This window comes from Echinops telfairi, unplaced genomic scaffold (assembly GCF_000313985.2).
Source record: "Echinops telfairi isolate 266 unplaced genomic scaffold, ASM31398v2 ScPeMD7_26;HRSCAF=91, whole genome shotgun sequence".
In the NCBI taxonomy this organism is placed as follows: Eukaryota; Metazoa; Chordata; class Mammalia; order Afrosoricida; family Tenrecidae; genus Echinops; species Echinops telfairi.
The window spans coordinates 4,149,673-4,163,811 of record NW_022103923.1 but is presented as its reverse complement, the minus strand read 5'-3'; the positions used below and the strand labels follow the sequence as shown (position 1 = coordinate 4,163,811).

General features: G+C 42.4%; 1 protein-coding gene and 1 pseudogene across 1 annotated transcript; one reads left to right on the top strand and one right to left on the bottom strand.

Moving 5' to 3' along the window:
* Window positions 1–1,959: 1,959 nt before the first annotated feature.
* On the bottom strand, window positions 1,960–2,378 carry LOC101653724 (60S ribosomal protein L28-like). The gene has a single exon (XM_045289413.1). The coding sequence runs from the start codon at window positions 2,371–2,373 to the stop codon at window positions 1,960–1,962; it is 414 nt and encodes a 137-aa protein (XP_045145348.1). The 5' UTR covers window positions 2,374–2,378.
* LOC101653408 overlaps window positions 2,372–14,139 on the top strand; it is a 110,383-nt pseudogene continuing 98,615 nt past the window's right edge.

Here is a 14,139-nt window from a genome sequence, read left to right as displayed (position 1 = left end):
ATTACACTTGGTCATGATGTATTTTTACATACACACGCATGTATATATAGTTGGATTCTATTGGCTAGGGTTTTGTTGAGAATTTTTTAATCTATGTTCATGAAAGGTATTGGCCTCTAATTTTCTTTCACGGTGATATCTCTGTATGGTTGTGGTATCAGAGTTATGCTTGTTTCATACATGAATTTAGTTGATTTATATGCATAGTGGTTATGTTCCTTGCTGCTAAATGCAAGATATGCAATTCAAAACCACCAACCACTCCACGGGGGAAAGATGGGGCTTTCTACTTCCCTGAAGAGTTAGTCTCTGAAATCCACAGGAACAATTCCATCCACTTTCTAGGGTTGCTATGAGTTGGCATCGATTCGATGGCAATGCATTTGGTATGTCTGTAGGTTTTGGTTTGGGGTATATACTCTGGAATCATTGTAATTGAATGGTATTAGCTCTTCTCTGAATGTTTGGTAGAATTCACCAATAAAGCCATCTGGACCTAGACATTTTGTTGTTGTTGTTGTTGCCAGTTTTTTGATGACCAGATCAACTTCTTTTTTGTTCTGGGACTGTTCAGGTTTACTGCTTCAGTCTGTATTCATTTAGGTATGTAGTGTGTTTCTAGAATTTTGTCCATGTCTTCTAGGTTTTCAAAGTTGCTGGAGTACAGTTCTTTATAATACTTTATTCCTACCCTTTTATTGCCCTTGGTTCTGGTAGCATATCATCCATTTCATTTCTTATTTTTGGTTCTTTGTATTCTTCTCTTTCTTTTCCTTGGTTAGATTTGCCTGTAGTTTGTCCACTTTTTTAATCCTTTCAAAGAACCAACTTATTGTCTAATTTATTCTTTCTATTGTTTTCTGATCCATCTATTTCTCCTCTAAAACGCCTCGATGCAATGATGAACAGGGGAACAACTGCTGGGGGAGTCCTGAGAACATAAACTTGGTGATGACAAGAATTCCACATGACTTGATCACTGATGTCTAGACTAGAACCAGCCACATAATAGGCAGTCAAAAGATGTTTGATGATTGATTGATTGATTGATTGATTGATTGAATGAATTAACAGCTGAATAGAATGTGAAATCTGCCTTAGGAATTGTCTTTTTCATCCTCCAAGTTGTCTGCTGCACCAGGAATGGTCTAGCTTGTTGATGTGGATGATGTGTCTGTCCTTCAGTGACGAGCATACCAGATACTAGGCCTTGTTCATGAAAAGCCTCTTCCAAACCCCTCATAACAGCCCCCCCTACACACACACACACACACACACACACACACACACACACACCAGTATCCCTCTGCACTCCTGACCAGAGTGTGGGGATCCCAGAGGGTGCCTGGGAAATATTCATGCCCCTCAAGGAGGCAGTGCTGCTAAAGCAAATCCCATGGATTAAATTCGCAAAACCACTGAAAGAAGAACAAAGGGAGCAGCCACTAGGATGCCCAAACTATTGTGCTTTGCCAGGGACTGTCCCAATTTAACACGGCTTCAAGTCCCACATTCCAAGAACCCACCACTACCACCAAATCTCAGGTAAACCTGGACTTTTGATTCCCCTAGTTGCTACAGAAGGGAGTTGGTGGGGTCTTCATGGAGCCCAAGTGAGAGAAGGCCAGGGAGAACCAGAACAAAAGAAGAAATGGGCAACATAGAGTTCCATCATTATAAGTTTACACCCCTGAGGTTAAGGAAGGGATCCAGGTTCACCTTCAGATCACCTGTCAGGAGGAGCATGATGTTCGTGGGTTCTGTTGTGGTTCTCTAGTGCCCCTGTAACAGAAACACAAGTGGGTGGCTGTGGCCAACAGAAATTTCTTCTCTCACAGTTTAGGCGGCTAGGAGTCTGATTTCCAGGTGCGGGCTCTAGGAAAGGGTTCTGGAAGAATATCCTTGTTTCTTTTCTTTTTTGGAAGGGCAGTCCTCTTTATTGCTCTGCGCGAGGGGTGCTCAGGAGATCTTGGCGAGGCGAGTCCGCTTCCTCGTCACCATCACAGGCTTCTGGCTGCGTAGGATGGCGCTGGCTCTGCGGATAGCAGCCATTCGAAGGTCGGGGCGGTACTTGTTCTTGCGGATCAGGTGCCGGATGCTGCTGAGCGTGGCCCGGGCGTTCTTGTTAATGGTCGTGGGAACATAGGAGGTGGCTGGCTTCCGCTGACCTGACCTCCGTTTCAGGACCACCACAAGCCCCTTGCCGTCGGCAGCGGGCTCAACACCCACCGGCTTGCGGTGTATCAGCCCGTTGTAGCGGAAGGAGGTGCGGGCTTTCAGGTGATTGGGCTCGGTGCTGTACGTCTGCTTGTTCCTCTTGATCGGGGACCTGGAGCAGTTCCGCACGACCATCCATTGCAGATGCGCGGACATGGCAGCGGCAGCTGCTCTCCCTACCGCGGCCGGAGACGGAAAAAACTATCCTTGTTTCTTTGTGCTCCTGCCCCTGAGGAATCTTCAGGTGGCTTGGCATCTCCCTTCCTCCATCCCTGCTTCCTTAACCTGCTTCTTTTATCTTTTGCAGGAGATGGACTCAAAACGCATTTGACACTAATCCTGCCTCAATAACATAACAAAGATGACTCATTCCCCAAATAGATTATAGTCATAAGCATAGAGGAGAGAATTTACAACACATATTTTGATTTGGGGGGGCATAATTTAATCCATAACAGATTCAGACTCTGGAAGTGGCAGATCAAGGTTCAAATCTTTGGCATCTCTGTTTTCCCGAGTGTAAAATGATCCAATTAACAGCATTTTACCTCTTTTAATAACTCAATGAGGAAACAAGATAATGAATGTGTTCAGCACTATGTATGGCACATAGTAAGTGGTAGGTTTCCATTGTTGCTGCTTGGCACATCATGGGTGTTCAATTAATAAAAGTGGATACACATCGGGCTGCCAACTATAAAGTCAGCAGTTCGAAACCACCAGCTACTCCACAAGAGAAAGACGAGGCTTTCTATTCCCATAAAGAGTGACAGTCTGTGGTAGTTACATAGTCTGACGTCAATTTGCGGATTTAGAGTGAAGGCATGGAGTCTAGCCTGTCAATCAGGTCATACCCAATGAGGCCTCTGTGTGGGCAGGGCCTTCTCCTGAGGATTCTGGGACCTCCTTGGAGGCAGGAGATGCTCTCTGTCTCAGCTCACTTCCTGAGAGACATTGCAGCTGACAAGACACATGGAGCTACGCTAGTGCCCTGAGCTGGAGAATCCACGTGGAGACTCCTGCCAGCACTGAGATGCTTATAACCCCACTGGATCCACAAGACTTCCCACCCACTGGCCTGTGATCTTCCTGCATTCCGCGTCATTGCATGTGTTTTGTGAGTCTGAAAAGGACTTTATAGATTGGAATAGTCATATGGGCTAATAACGGACTTATGAACTTGATCTGGACTGGGCTGGGATGTTTTCTCAACATTCAATTGCTCTTGTATATAAAACTGTTTGTTATACACATATGAGTGTCTCTGAATTATGTTTCTCTAGTCTACCCGGACTAACACACAGTCTCAGAAATCCACAGGGGCCAGTTCTACCCTGTCTTGCAGGGTCGCCAGTGCTCAGTGGCACTAAGTTCGGGTTTGGGGTTTGGTGTCTTTTCTGCTCTTTTCGTACGCTATCATTTAGAAACAATTAGGTTTACAACCTGCCCTACACTGACATGACCTCATCAATATTAAAAAAGCAACAAAAATAGCCAATTTCCAAAAAGAGTCATCTTAACATATGCCTCCCCCACCCCAAGAACAAACTCACTGCCGTCGAGTCAATTCCAATTCATTGCAACCCTATAGGACAGGATAGAACTGCCCCCTGTGGATTTCTAAGACTGTCACTCTTTACGGGAATAGAAAGCTATGTCTTTCTCCAGCAGAGTGGCTGGTGGGTTCTACATTAACCTGGAAACACCTCTAATTCTTTATGATGGGAGAAATCTGTCTCCCTTGACCCCACTTCCTATTGTAGCTACTGCCTATTTCTCAGCTTCCTGTTATCTCCCTCCACCCCCCAGCCCTCCTTATAGTTTCATGGACAAAGTTGTTAGCTCCCCTCAAGTAGGCCTTGATTCGTGCAGACCCCATGCCCAACAGGAAAAAAAAAAATGCTGCTCAATTCTTCGTCATCCCCACTGATGAGTTAAAGATCAAACTGTTGTTATTCATAGGGATTTCACTGGCTGATTTTCTGGTAGTAAATCACCAGATCTAGTCTGTCTTAGTCTAGAAGCTCTGCTGAAATCTATTTAGCATCATGGTAACACACAAGCCTTCAATGGCAGACGAATGGTGGCTGCTCCGGAGGTGAATTGGCCAGGAATAGAACCTTGGGTCTCCCACAGGGAAGCTGAGAATTGTACCACTGAACCACTTCCAGCCCACTGTCTAAGTAAAAAACCCAGTGCCGTGGAGTCAATCCTAAATCCTTATTGTTGTTGTCAGGTACCAGCGAGTCCTTTTCAATGCATAGTGACTCTCTGTATACCAGAGCAAAGCACTGCCCGGTCCTGCACCATCCTCACAATGGTCTCAACGCTTGAGCCCCTTGTTGCAGCCACTGAGTTGAGGGTCTTCCTCTTTTTTGCGGGCTCATAGCCACCCCTAGACAGGGTTTCTGAGGCTTTGTAACTCATTACAGGAGTACATAGTCTCATCTTTCTCCCACGGAGCAACGGATGGGTTTGAACTGCCAATGCTGCAGTAAGTAGGCATCCTTAAACACACTAGTTTCACTTTGCCTATTCAAAAATTTTACTGTATACTAATGGGGTGATACAGAAAATATTCAACTGTGTCTGGTTTCATTAGCTCATGTCATGGGATATAAGCTATAGCTCATTCATTTTTATTGCTGGGCAGCAGGGTTCCAGTGAAGGGACATATACTGAGATGCATTTGTCTATTCTCTTGTTGATGTCTGTTTGCGGTTGGGAGTGATGTGATGTGTGTGCATGGATTTCAGATGCGTGTGGGAATTCTGGTTCATAGTGCTTGCACACCTTTAATTTTGGTTGATAATGCTAAATTACTTTTTTAAATGTTCTGTTTTACATTCCCACTCGTAGTATATAAAAGTTTCTATTGTTCTATAGCCTTGCAAAGACTTAGTATTGTTGTTCTTCAGTGTAAGCTATTCTAGTGGGCGCATAGCAGTCCCTCCTTGTGGTTTTCGTTTCGATTTCCCTGATGGCCAATAAAACTGGACCCCTATTGAATGTTTATTTTTGCCCTTTTGACAAATGTTTGATGAAATCTTGCCCACTTTCTACCACACTGGTCTTCTTCATTAGTTGTAGATATTTTGTTGTTGTCAAGGAGACTGCCCTGTCCTGCACCAGCCTCACAATCGTTCCTATGTTTGAGTCCTTTGTTGCAACCACTGTGTCGATCCTTTTTGTAGCAGAACTTCCTCTTTTTGCTGCCCTTCTATTCTACTGAGCATGGTGTCCTTCTCCAGAGACCGGCCTCTCCTGACAACCTGGTCAAAGTATGTAAGTCTCGCCACTCTGACCTCTAAAAGGAGCATTCGGGCTGTACTTCTTCCAGGACTGATTTGTTTGTTCTTTTGGCAATCTGTGGCATTTTCAATATGCTTCACTAGTACCATAATTCAAGTGCATCGATTCTTCTTTGACCTTCCTTAGTTAATGTCCAACTTTCACATGCAGATGAAGACATTTGAAAGTACCATGACTTGAGTCAGGTGTGCTTTCGTCCTCACAGTAACCTCCTTGCTTTTTCAAGAGCTCTTGTGCCGCAGACTTACTTAGTGCCATGCAGCATTTGATCTCTGTAGATGTGTGTATACATGCAGGAACTCCTTGTCGGATATATGAATTACAAATATCCTCCTCCACATTATGGTATGCCTTTGATCAACCCTTTCCTCTTGTGACTTATGCTTTTTGTATACTGTTAAGAAAATATTGTGTTGTCTTCTAAAGCTTGATTGTTTTGCCTTTTACATTCAGGTATTTCGTCTACCTGGAATCAGTTGCTGTGTGAGGCAGGAATCAAATTTCCTTTTTACCAATATAGTTATCAGTTTGTCTCAATACCACTGATTTTTTTTAAACTTTATTTTCTCCATCTGGTGGTTTCAAAATTCTGACCTTGAAGTTAGCAGCCCAAGGAATAACCTACGACACCACCAGGGCTCCCTTAAGAAATATAGGTCATGATTTTTCTTTTACATAATCTTCTTCTTGTCATCTAGGCCTAGAGTTTGTATGCGTGGTGGGGGGCATAAGGGGAGGTGGGAAAGTTGTAAGATTCAGTTTACTTCATAGCTAATAATTTATTCAGATGTTCTATTTCTTCTCATATACATTTTGTATGTTTTATTTTGCTAGGAATTTGTCCAGTACATTTAATTTTTTAATTTGTTGGCATAAAATTCTTCATAAAAAACATTGTCACCAAGTCCATTCCAATTCAAAGTGACCCTATATAGGGTTTCCAAGGCTGGAAATCCTTACAAGAACACATAGCCTCAACTTTCTCCCGAGGAGTTGCCTGTGGGTTTAAACCACCAACCATGTGGTTATCAGTCCAACACTTACCCAACAGAACCACCAGGGCCTCTCCAAAATTGTTCATTTTATTATCCTGATCATGTCTGCAATATTTATAGTGATATTCCTCTTTCAATCCTGATACTGATCACTGTGTCTTGTGTCTTTTTTCTTGATCAATCTTAATATGGAATTATTCACTTCATCAATATTTTCAGAGAGCCAACCTCTGGTGTTGTTTATCACTTGTATGGTAGCTTTGCTTTCTAGTCCGTTGGTTTTTGGTCTCATCTTCGCGGTGTCTTTTCTTTTACTTCCTATCTGTCATCCTAATGGCTTCTTGCCTGTATGATTTTTGCTGAAAAATCTGAGCTTAGTCTTAGTCGTTTGCTTTTATAGGTAACTGCATTTTTTCTGAGTTGCTCTTAGAATGTATGGCTTGTCTTTGATTTTAGAAAGTTTGATTATGATATGTCCTAGCGATTTTCCCTGGAGATCTATCCTGTTTGGAGTTCTTCGGCTTCTTGGATGGCTCTTTGGTTTCTTGATGCAAGGGAAATTTTCTTCCGGCAGGCCTTGGACTATTTTCTCTGTGCTTTCAAAATGTTTGTGTTTCTTCTGGTCTGGAATTCCTATCATGTGCACAATTTTTAGACTTTCTTTAGAGTCTTACAGGTCTTTTGATGGATTGTTCTTCTCATAGTTTGGTATTGAGAGAATTATCTTCATGCTCACTAATTCAGCCTACCATTTCTTCAATTCTACTACTTTGCTCTTTTGATGTATTAATCTATTTCTATGATCTCAATATTGATTTTCTGGATCTCTATTTGATGTTTCTGTATGGTGTTGTAGTGGAAGATATACAAAAGGGTAGGGTGGGGTCACATTGCTTTTCTGTCTGCTGAGACTCAACACTGACCTTGAGACCTGCTAGAGCCCTATCAGGTATCCCCCGACCTTGGATACACAAGACTCTGCACTCACTGGGCCCAATCACCAATTCGATTCCGTTCAAAGAAGAGCAAGATGCCGGGCATTCCCAAAGGAGGTTTACAAACTACTCGAAGCAAATCAGTCCTGGCACCCACTGGTTACCTCACCAAGAGGAAGGTAGAAAAGTGTCAAGGAGGCATGCCTGTGTCAGCTCTGGATTACAATATGCTCCCTAACCCATCCCCATTTATAAGCTGGGAGACACTTGTCATAAAGGAGACAAAGCCCAGGGTAAAGTGGAGAGAGAGAGAAAAGTTCCCGATGGAAGAATGGAGGGGAACGGACAGGATGGAACTACCAGAATCTTCTCTAAGATCACAAACCCTCTCTTTGACTTCCCCTTTGCTGTGCCCCAGTCTGTACAGAAGGAGCTGAATTCAAAATATGGGGAATTGATCTAAGTAATGCCAACTCAAGAGGTGACCAAGATGAAAGGAAATGATGTCTGCCAGGAAGCTCATAGCCTTCTGAGACTCCATTCAGAGCCCGGAGTGATGCACCATGATACTGAAAGGGGACCGAGTAGTAGAAAGGACATGGCTGCTTCCCTTCAGATCCATGAAGAGAATCTGCCCAAGCTTTTATCCTTTGACACGTGCGACATCAAACCCTACCAACTGGTCGACCTGTCCAGCATAGTGCAGAAGGATCTCAACATCCAAAGCCTCTTAGAAAATCAGACGAAGGCTGAAGGGGAGATGGACAAGGTGAAAGGGATGGAACTAGAAGAGATGTGTGAAGATGGAAAGCCTCTGTGCACCACCTTGCCGGAAATGCCCACGAACACGAGGGGGTACCCCCCAAAACCGGAATTGCGCTGGGTGGAGCAGAACTTTCTTCGCATGCATTTTTCCCACTAGGCGAACATCAAACAACTCATTCAGTTAGTGCACCCAGTGGCGTCACCTGGAAAGGATCTCTCTGGTCACAGTGAATTTTTTCATGAAAGCAGTTTGACTAGAACCTGGTTTTTTGTGATGGCCGATTTAAGAGAACAACGTACAGCTGTAAAATTTTGTTTCCTGCTCCAGAAAAATTCCTCAGAAACTGTTGTGAGTGGTTTTCTCATTTCAAAAAAGGTGAAATGTCGATTGATAACAAACCTCATTCTGGATGTCTGTCAACTTCCTTAACAGATGAAAGTGCCAACTCATAGTGCATTTTGAGTTCGTTCCACCAGATCAGGCTGCTAATTAAGCTTTGTACTTAGAAGTTCTGAAAAGATAGTGTAACAGTGTGTGACCAAAAAGGCCTAATTTGTGACAAAAGGGGGGACTGGTTTTGCCACCACAACAATGCACCTACACACGCAGCCATCTCAGTGCACCAATTTTTGGCAAAAATACCCAGCATGTTTCTCTTGGCCCATGCACCTTACTCACCTGACCTCACTCCATGTGACTTCGTTTTGTTTCTGTAAATGAAAAGGAAAATGGAAGGATAACAATTTGGCGACCTACAAGGAGTAAAGAAAAAAAAAAGAGGGAGTCATCCAAACATGAGTTTGTAAAATGTTTCCAAGAATGGAATAGCAGGTTTGACAAATGTTTTGAGTGTGATGGGGAGTACTTTGAAGGTGGTAAGGTTGTTTTGTTTTTTAAAAAATTGAAATACATAGCTTTAAAAGAAAAGTTGGGGGTTGGGGTGGTACCCCCTCATATAAGAATGGCCCTCACCTGTTTTCTGTGACATTGGAGATCACAAGAAGTTACCAGTCTGCAATGTATTACAGTATCTATGATGATGGGGACTCGCAGGGTCTCCTGAGGGCTTACCTTAGCAATGCCTGCTGAATCCAGCCCTAATCAGCTTGGGCAATTACGCCAAGGACAGCAGGAATACAAAGACGCTCAAGGACGTGGGCCTATGTGTTCAATTGCTGAAACAAACACAAAGCAAGGTTGTTGAGTTCCTCAGCATGTTGCCTGAGACCCGACATGACCTTAGCTCCTTCGTGGTGGACATTGGTGTCTAGATGGGAAAGATGCTATGTTTTTCTGTGAATGGACAATTCCAGGAGGTGGAAGAAATGTGTGAGACTCGTGTCTCTACCTTCACCGGGACCCTTCCTGTTGACTACTGGCAGCAATTCAGCATATGCATCATTAATGACCAACGGGCTGTGACGGATGTGAGTCCCAGTGCCTACACCCTCCTCCAGCTTTGTGCCCACCACTTACCAGCACCAGCAGTCCATCCTGCAGGCACTCTCCACTTGGTCTGCCTGTGATTGCGGCCTAGAAGATACATTCATGGAGGGATACACGGCCCTTACAACGAAAACTACAAAGAAGCCAAGACTTTGGTCAGCTTCATCATCCTTATTATTCTTTTTCCTTGTGTGCCACCAAATTTCTCTGTAGCTTTTAAAAAATAAAGAGTGATGCTGTATGTTGTGTTTTTTTGGAAAAAAAAAAAAGGTGTACGGGTGGTATTCAACCTCTCAATCAGGTCACAACCTGATGGTGCCTCCTTGTGGGTACAACCTTCTCATAAGGAGGGTCGTAGGAATCTGCCCTTCTCTCTCTGCCTTCACCTTCCTGCTGTCTGACCCTGGTGACTGCCAGAGCCCTGTGCTGCATCCACCATCATTGGATCCACACAACTTTGCACCTACCAACCTGTGCTATTCCTGCATTCTACCTCATTGCATGTGGCTGTATGAGTCTGAAGGTGCACTTATGGACTAGTATCAGACTTGTGGACTTGAGTTGGACTGGGCTGGGATGTTTTCTTGATACTTAATTACTTCTTGATATAAAGTTCTTTCTTCTACATAGCTGTGTGTCTCTGGATTTGTTTCTCTAGTCAAATTGGCCTAACCCATATAGTTCATAATTTTTATTTTGTCAGGTTGGTCTTGTAGTGTTTTCCTGAGTTCTATAGTTTTGTTTTCCTGGGGTCCCCCCCCCCCACACACACACAGCTCTTTTTTTTCCTCCATTAAAAGTACCTAAAAATCATTCTTTTGAATTCCTTTTCCAATAGTTCTGATGCCTATCTTCCTCAGGAAGGTCTTTCGACTCCTTATATTGGTCACTTCTCTTCCCCCATGTTGTCTTCTTTCCGTACATGAACTGTAAGTGTTTGTTGTCTCTGAGACATCGTGGTACTTTTAGCTTGCTGTTTATTTGCTGATCAGGTGGTGGTCCTTGTACAGTAGGTGTAGCTGTTGGAGGTACAGGGATGGCTAGGTCAGATGGAGACAGTTGTCTCTGTCAGGTGAAGTGAAATAGGAATTATTTACTTTAAAAAGAAAAGAAAATTTTAAGCTTTTTTCTTTTTCTTCAGAGATTCGAGGCTCCAGGTTTTTCCTCCACATTGGGTTTTCCCATTCTGGTTGAAGAGGCTGCTGCAACACCTCTGTCTAGGATGACATCTTTACCAGAAGCCCTCTTCTGCTTCCTTTGGTTTAATAATATTCGTTTTCTAGCTTCTAGATATGAAGGCTGAACTCATTCATGTTCACCTTTCTTTGGAACATGACGCATAACCACGTGGTTCTAGTTTCCCAATTTCCATCGCAGGCACATCCAGGCAAGTTCCTCAAGGCAAGACTGGCCTTCTTTGGCCTGGCCAGGGGACCCAGCAAACGTACTGTGCCTTGGGGCCAAGCTTTTTAACATTGTCAGCCTTAGTAAGCGATAATTCAATGAAAACTAAATCTATGTGGATATTCAAGATAGATTTAGGACTCTCACTTCCGAGAACCCAGTGCTCAGAATGTAAGCTCTTAAACAGCACTTGGATGTTCACCAAAAGATTAGCCATTTGAACCCATCTAGCCATTCTGTGGGGAAAAGTCTGGTGATCTACTAACATAAGGTTTACCGCTATGAAAATCCTATGGGGCTCATCATGTGGTATTTCTGCTAGAGCAGCACTAGCTCACCAGCCAAGTGGCTGGTTTTAACAAAATTCTCTCGCAGTTTATGAAGCTAGAAGGCAGCTTCATGCTTGGCTCTAGGGGATGGCTTTTTCCCTCTGTCTACACTGTGGCAAAAGCCTTGTCTCCTTTCAGCAATTGTAGGCCAGGCAATCTATTTCCATGGGTCTTGGCAGCAATCTTCCCTTGAGTCTAGGAGTATTTTAATGTAGAGACCCTAGATCCAAGGGACACCCTCTCTTCTGGTTCATCTTTCTTAGTAGTAATAGGTCCCTCCGAACTCGGCTGGCTTCTCTCTTTTCCTCCCTTGTACAATAAAAGGTGTTCTGGGCCACACCCCAAGAAAACTCCCCTGAAGATCACATCTTAGAAGGTCATTACGTAACTGCCGGACAAAGGAGAATCATGGCTCAGCCAAGTTGGCACATAAAAGGGGCCTTCACAAAGCTCGTGGAAAAAAACGGAAGGCACCTAACGACAGAATAATAGCCAAGATCTGCTAAGCCCATGAAAAAAAGAAAAGAGAAGAGCAGCAGAGGTCTATGCTTAATCCAAAGGCATGGGAATTTTTAAAAGCTATCTTCTTGTTATTATTTCTGGCTTATTAACATTGTGATCAGAGAAGATGTTTCATTTCTGGAAATAGGTTGAAACTTGCTTTATGACTCATTCTGAGGAGCAGCTGGTGCTAACGGCTAGTACTAGTGAAAGTGGTGGTGTGAGGACCCCCAAAAGTCCATTCTTTCTATCCATAGATTCAGCCCAGAATTCGGCCAAAACTGTCAGAATCAACTTTTTTTTTTTATTGGAAACTAATGAAGCTGGCAGCCACCAGGAGAATGCTTAATTGAGGGGAAAAAACTGTTAGCATTAATGTTGAATGAAATAAATCATTCACAAAAGGGTTTTGTGTTATCCTACTTATATGAAAAACTTAGAATAGGCAAGTATATGAAGGCTAATATTTATTAGTGTCTACCAGCTGGGCAGGTGAGGAGTAAGAGAAAGGAAGACGCACTGATATTCTGTTAATGATGATAAAAAATTTTGGAAATGGGTAAAAGTGATAGTTATACAATACAATGAATATAATCAATGTCACTCAGTTGTATATGTGGAAAATGTTGAGTTAGAACATATTTTGCTATATTCTTACCACGACTGTTAAAAAATGGCTAAATCTTAGTAAAAACAACAAGCTTTATAGCTTCTTTTTAAGTTTTATTGGCATATAAATCACAAATTGCACAATTCAATCAGTCAACCATATTAAGAAGAGTTGTACAATCAAATAACCTGGTCCCATTTCTTGTTTCCCAGCTTGGTAGTGGCCTTGAAGACCACCACCTATGTTACTGATATTGATACTGGTACTGGTACTAGAGGGAGCAGAAAGAGCCCTGTTTGCAAAGGATTGTGGTTGTTGATTGTTTCAATCTGTCTGGTGGTTCCCAGAAGGATTGGATCAAAAGGCTTGCTTTATTTCATTTAACTCAGAGCTCTCCCAGTCGCAGCAACCCAGGGAACATTTGACATAAACACCTATAAACAAATATATTAGTAGCTGCTTCCTGGGGCAATAGGTAACAGTAAAGAAAAACAATAAATGAACCAAAAAACTTGGGAGAAAAACTTGGAGAATTACATGATCGGGGGGATCAGGGCTTGGAAATGTTTGGACATAGTCCTGAAATTTTTTTTAAAAGCCATATGTATATCCAAGGCTGTGTACATGCTCAGTAAAGACCTGAAAAGACATTAAACTCGTACCTGAAGTCATGCCCCAACAGAGAGCTCCTCAGAAAATACTGGGAGGTTTTTTGTTTTGTTTTGGGGGGTGTCTAGGCATCTAAGAGATTATCTGTTGAATTACTGGTTGACCTGAGACTTCAGTAGCCAAAGAACAAGACTTTAGAGAATTTGTTCAGAAAGGTCACTAAACAAACAAGTATAACCAATAGCAAAAACAAACTCAGAGTTACCACATTGCAATATTCAAATTATCAAACATTCAACAATAATTCATGAGGTGTGCAAGAAACAAGAAGGCATAGCCCATTCACAGAATAATAAAGCAATGAACAGAAACTGTCCTGAGAAAACCAAGACTTTAGACTTACTCAGCAAACACTTTTAAATGGCTGTTTGAAATATATCCAAAGATCTAAAGGTTTAATTGACCAAAATTAATTAAATCATAAGAACAAATAAATAAATAATAGAGAGAGTTTTTTAAGGAACCACATGGAAATCCTGGGATTGAAAAGTACAATGATGGAAGTTTAAAACTTACTAGAGGGGCTCAACAGCAGATTTGTACAAGCAGACAAAAAGACTATCTGAACTTGATAACCCTATTCCTTCTGAGGGACAGAAATAATAAAGAATGAAGAAAAATGAACAGAACCTATGAGACCTATGGGCCATCATTAAGCTCACGCATATGGAGATCCCAGAAGGAGAAGAAAAAGAAAGGCGGGCAGAAAGAATATCTGAAGAAATATTGTCTGAAAACTCCCCAAATTTGATGAAAAACATTCATTTAAACAGCCAATAGTTCAACAAATGCCAAGTAGGATAAACTCAAAAATATATACATTAAGACATAACCCAAATATCAAGACAATGACATAATCTTGCAAACAGCAGTAGAAAAATGACTTATCATGTTCAAACCTCCAAGACCTGAAGAAGCCCACTACCATCAAGTCGGTTCTGACTCATGTGTAAGG

What these genes read in the sequence shown, in the direction of transcription:
- LOC101653724 (XM_045289413.1), bottom strand. Translation starts at nt 2,373, where the DNA reads ATGTCCGCGCATCTGCAATGGATGGTCGTGCGGAACTGCTCCAGGTCC.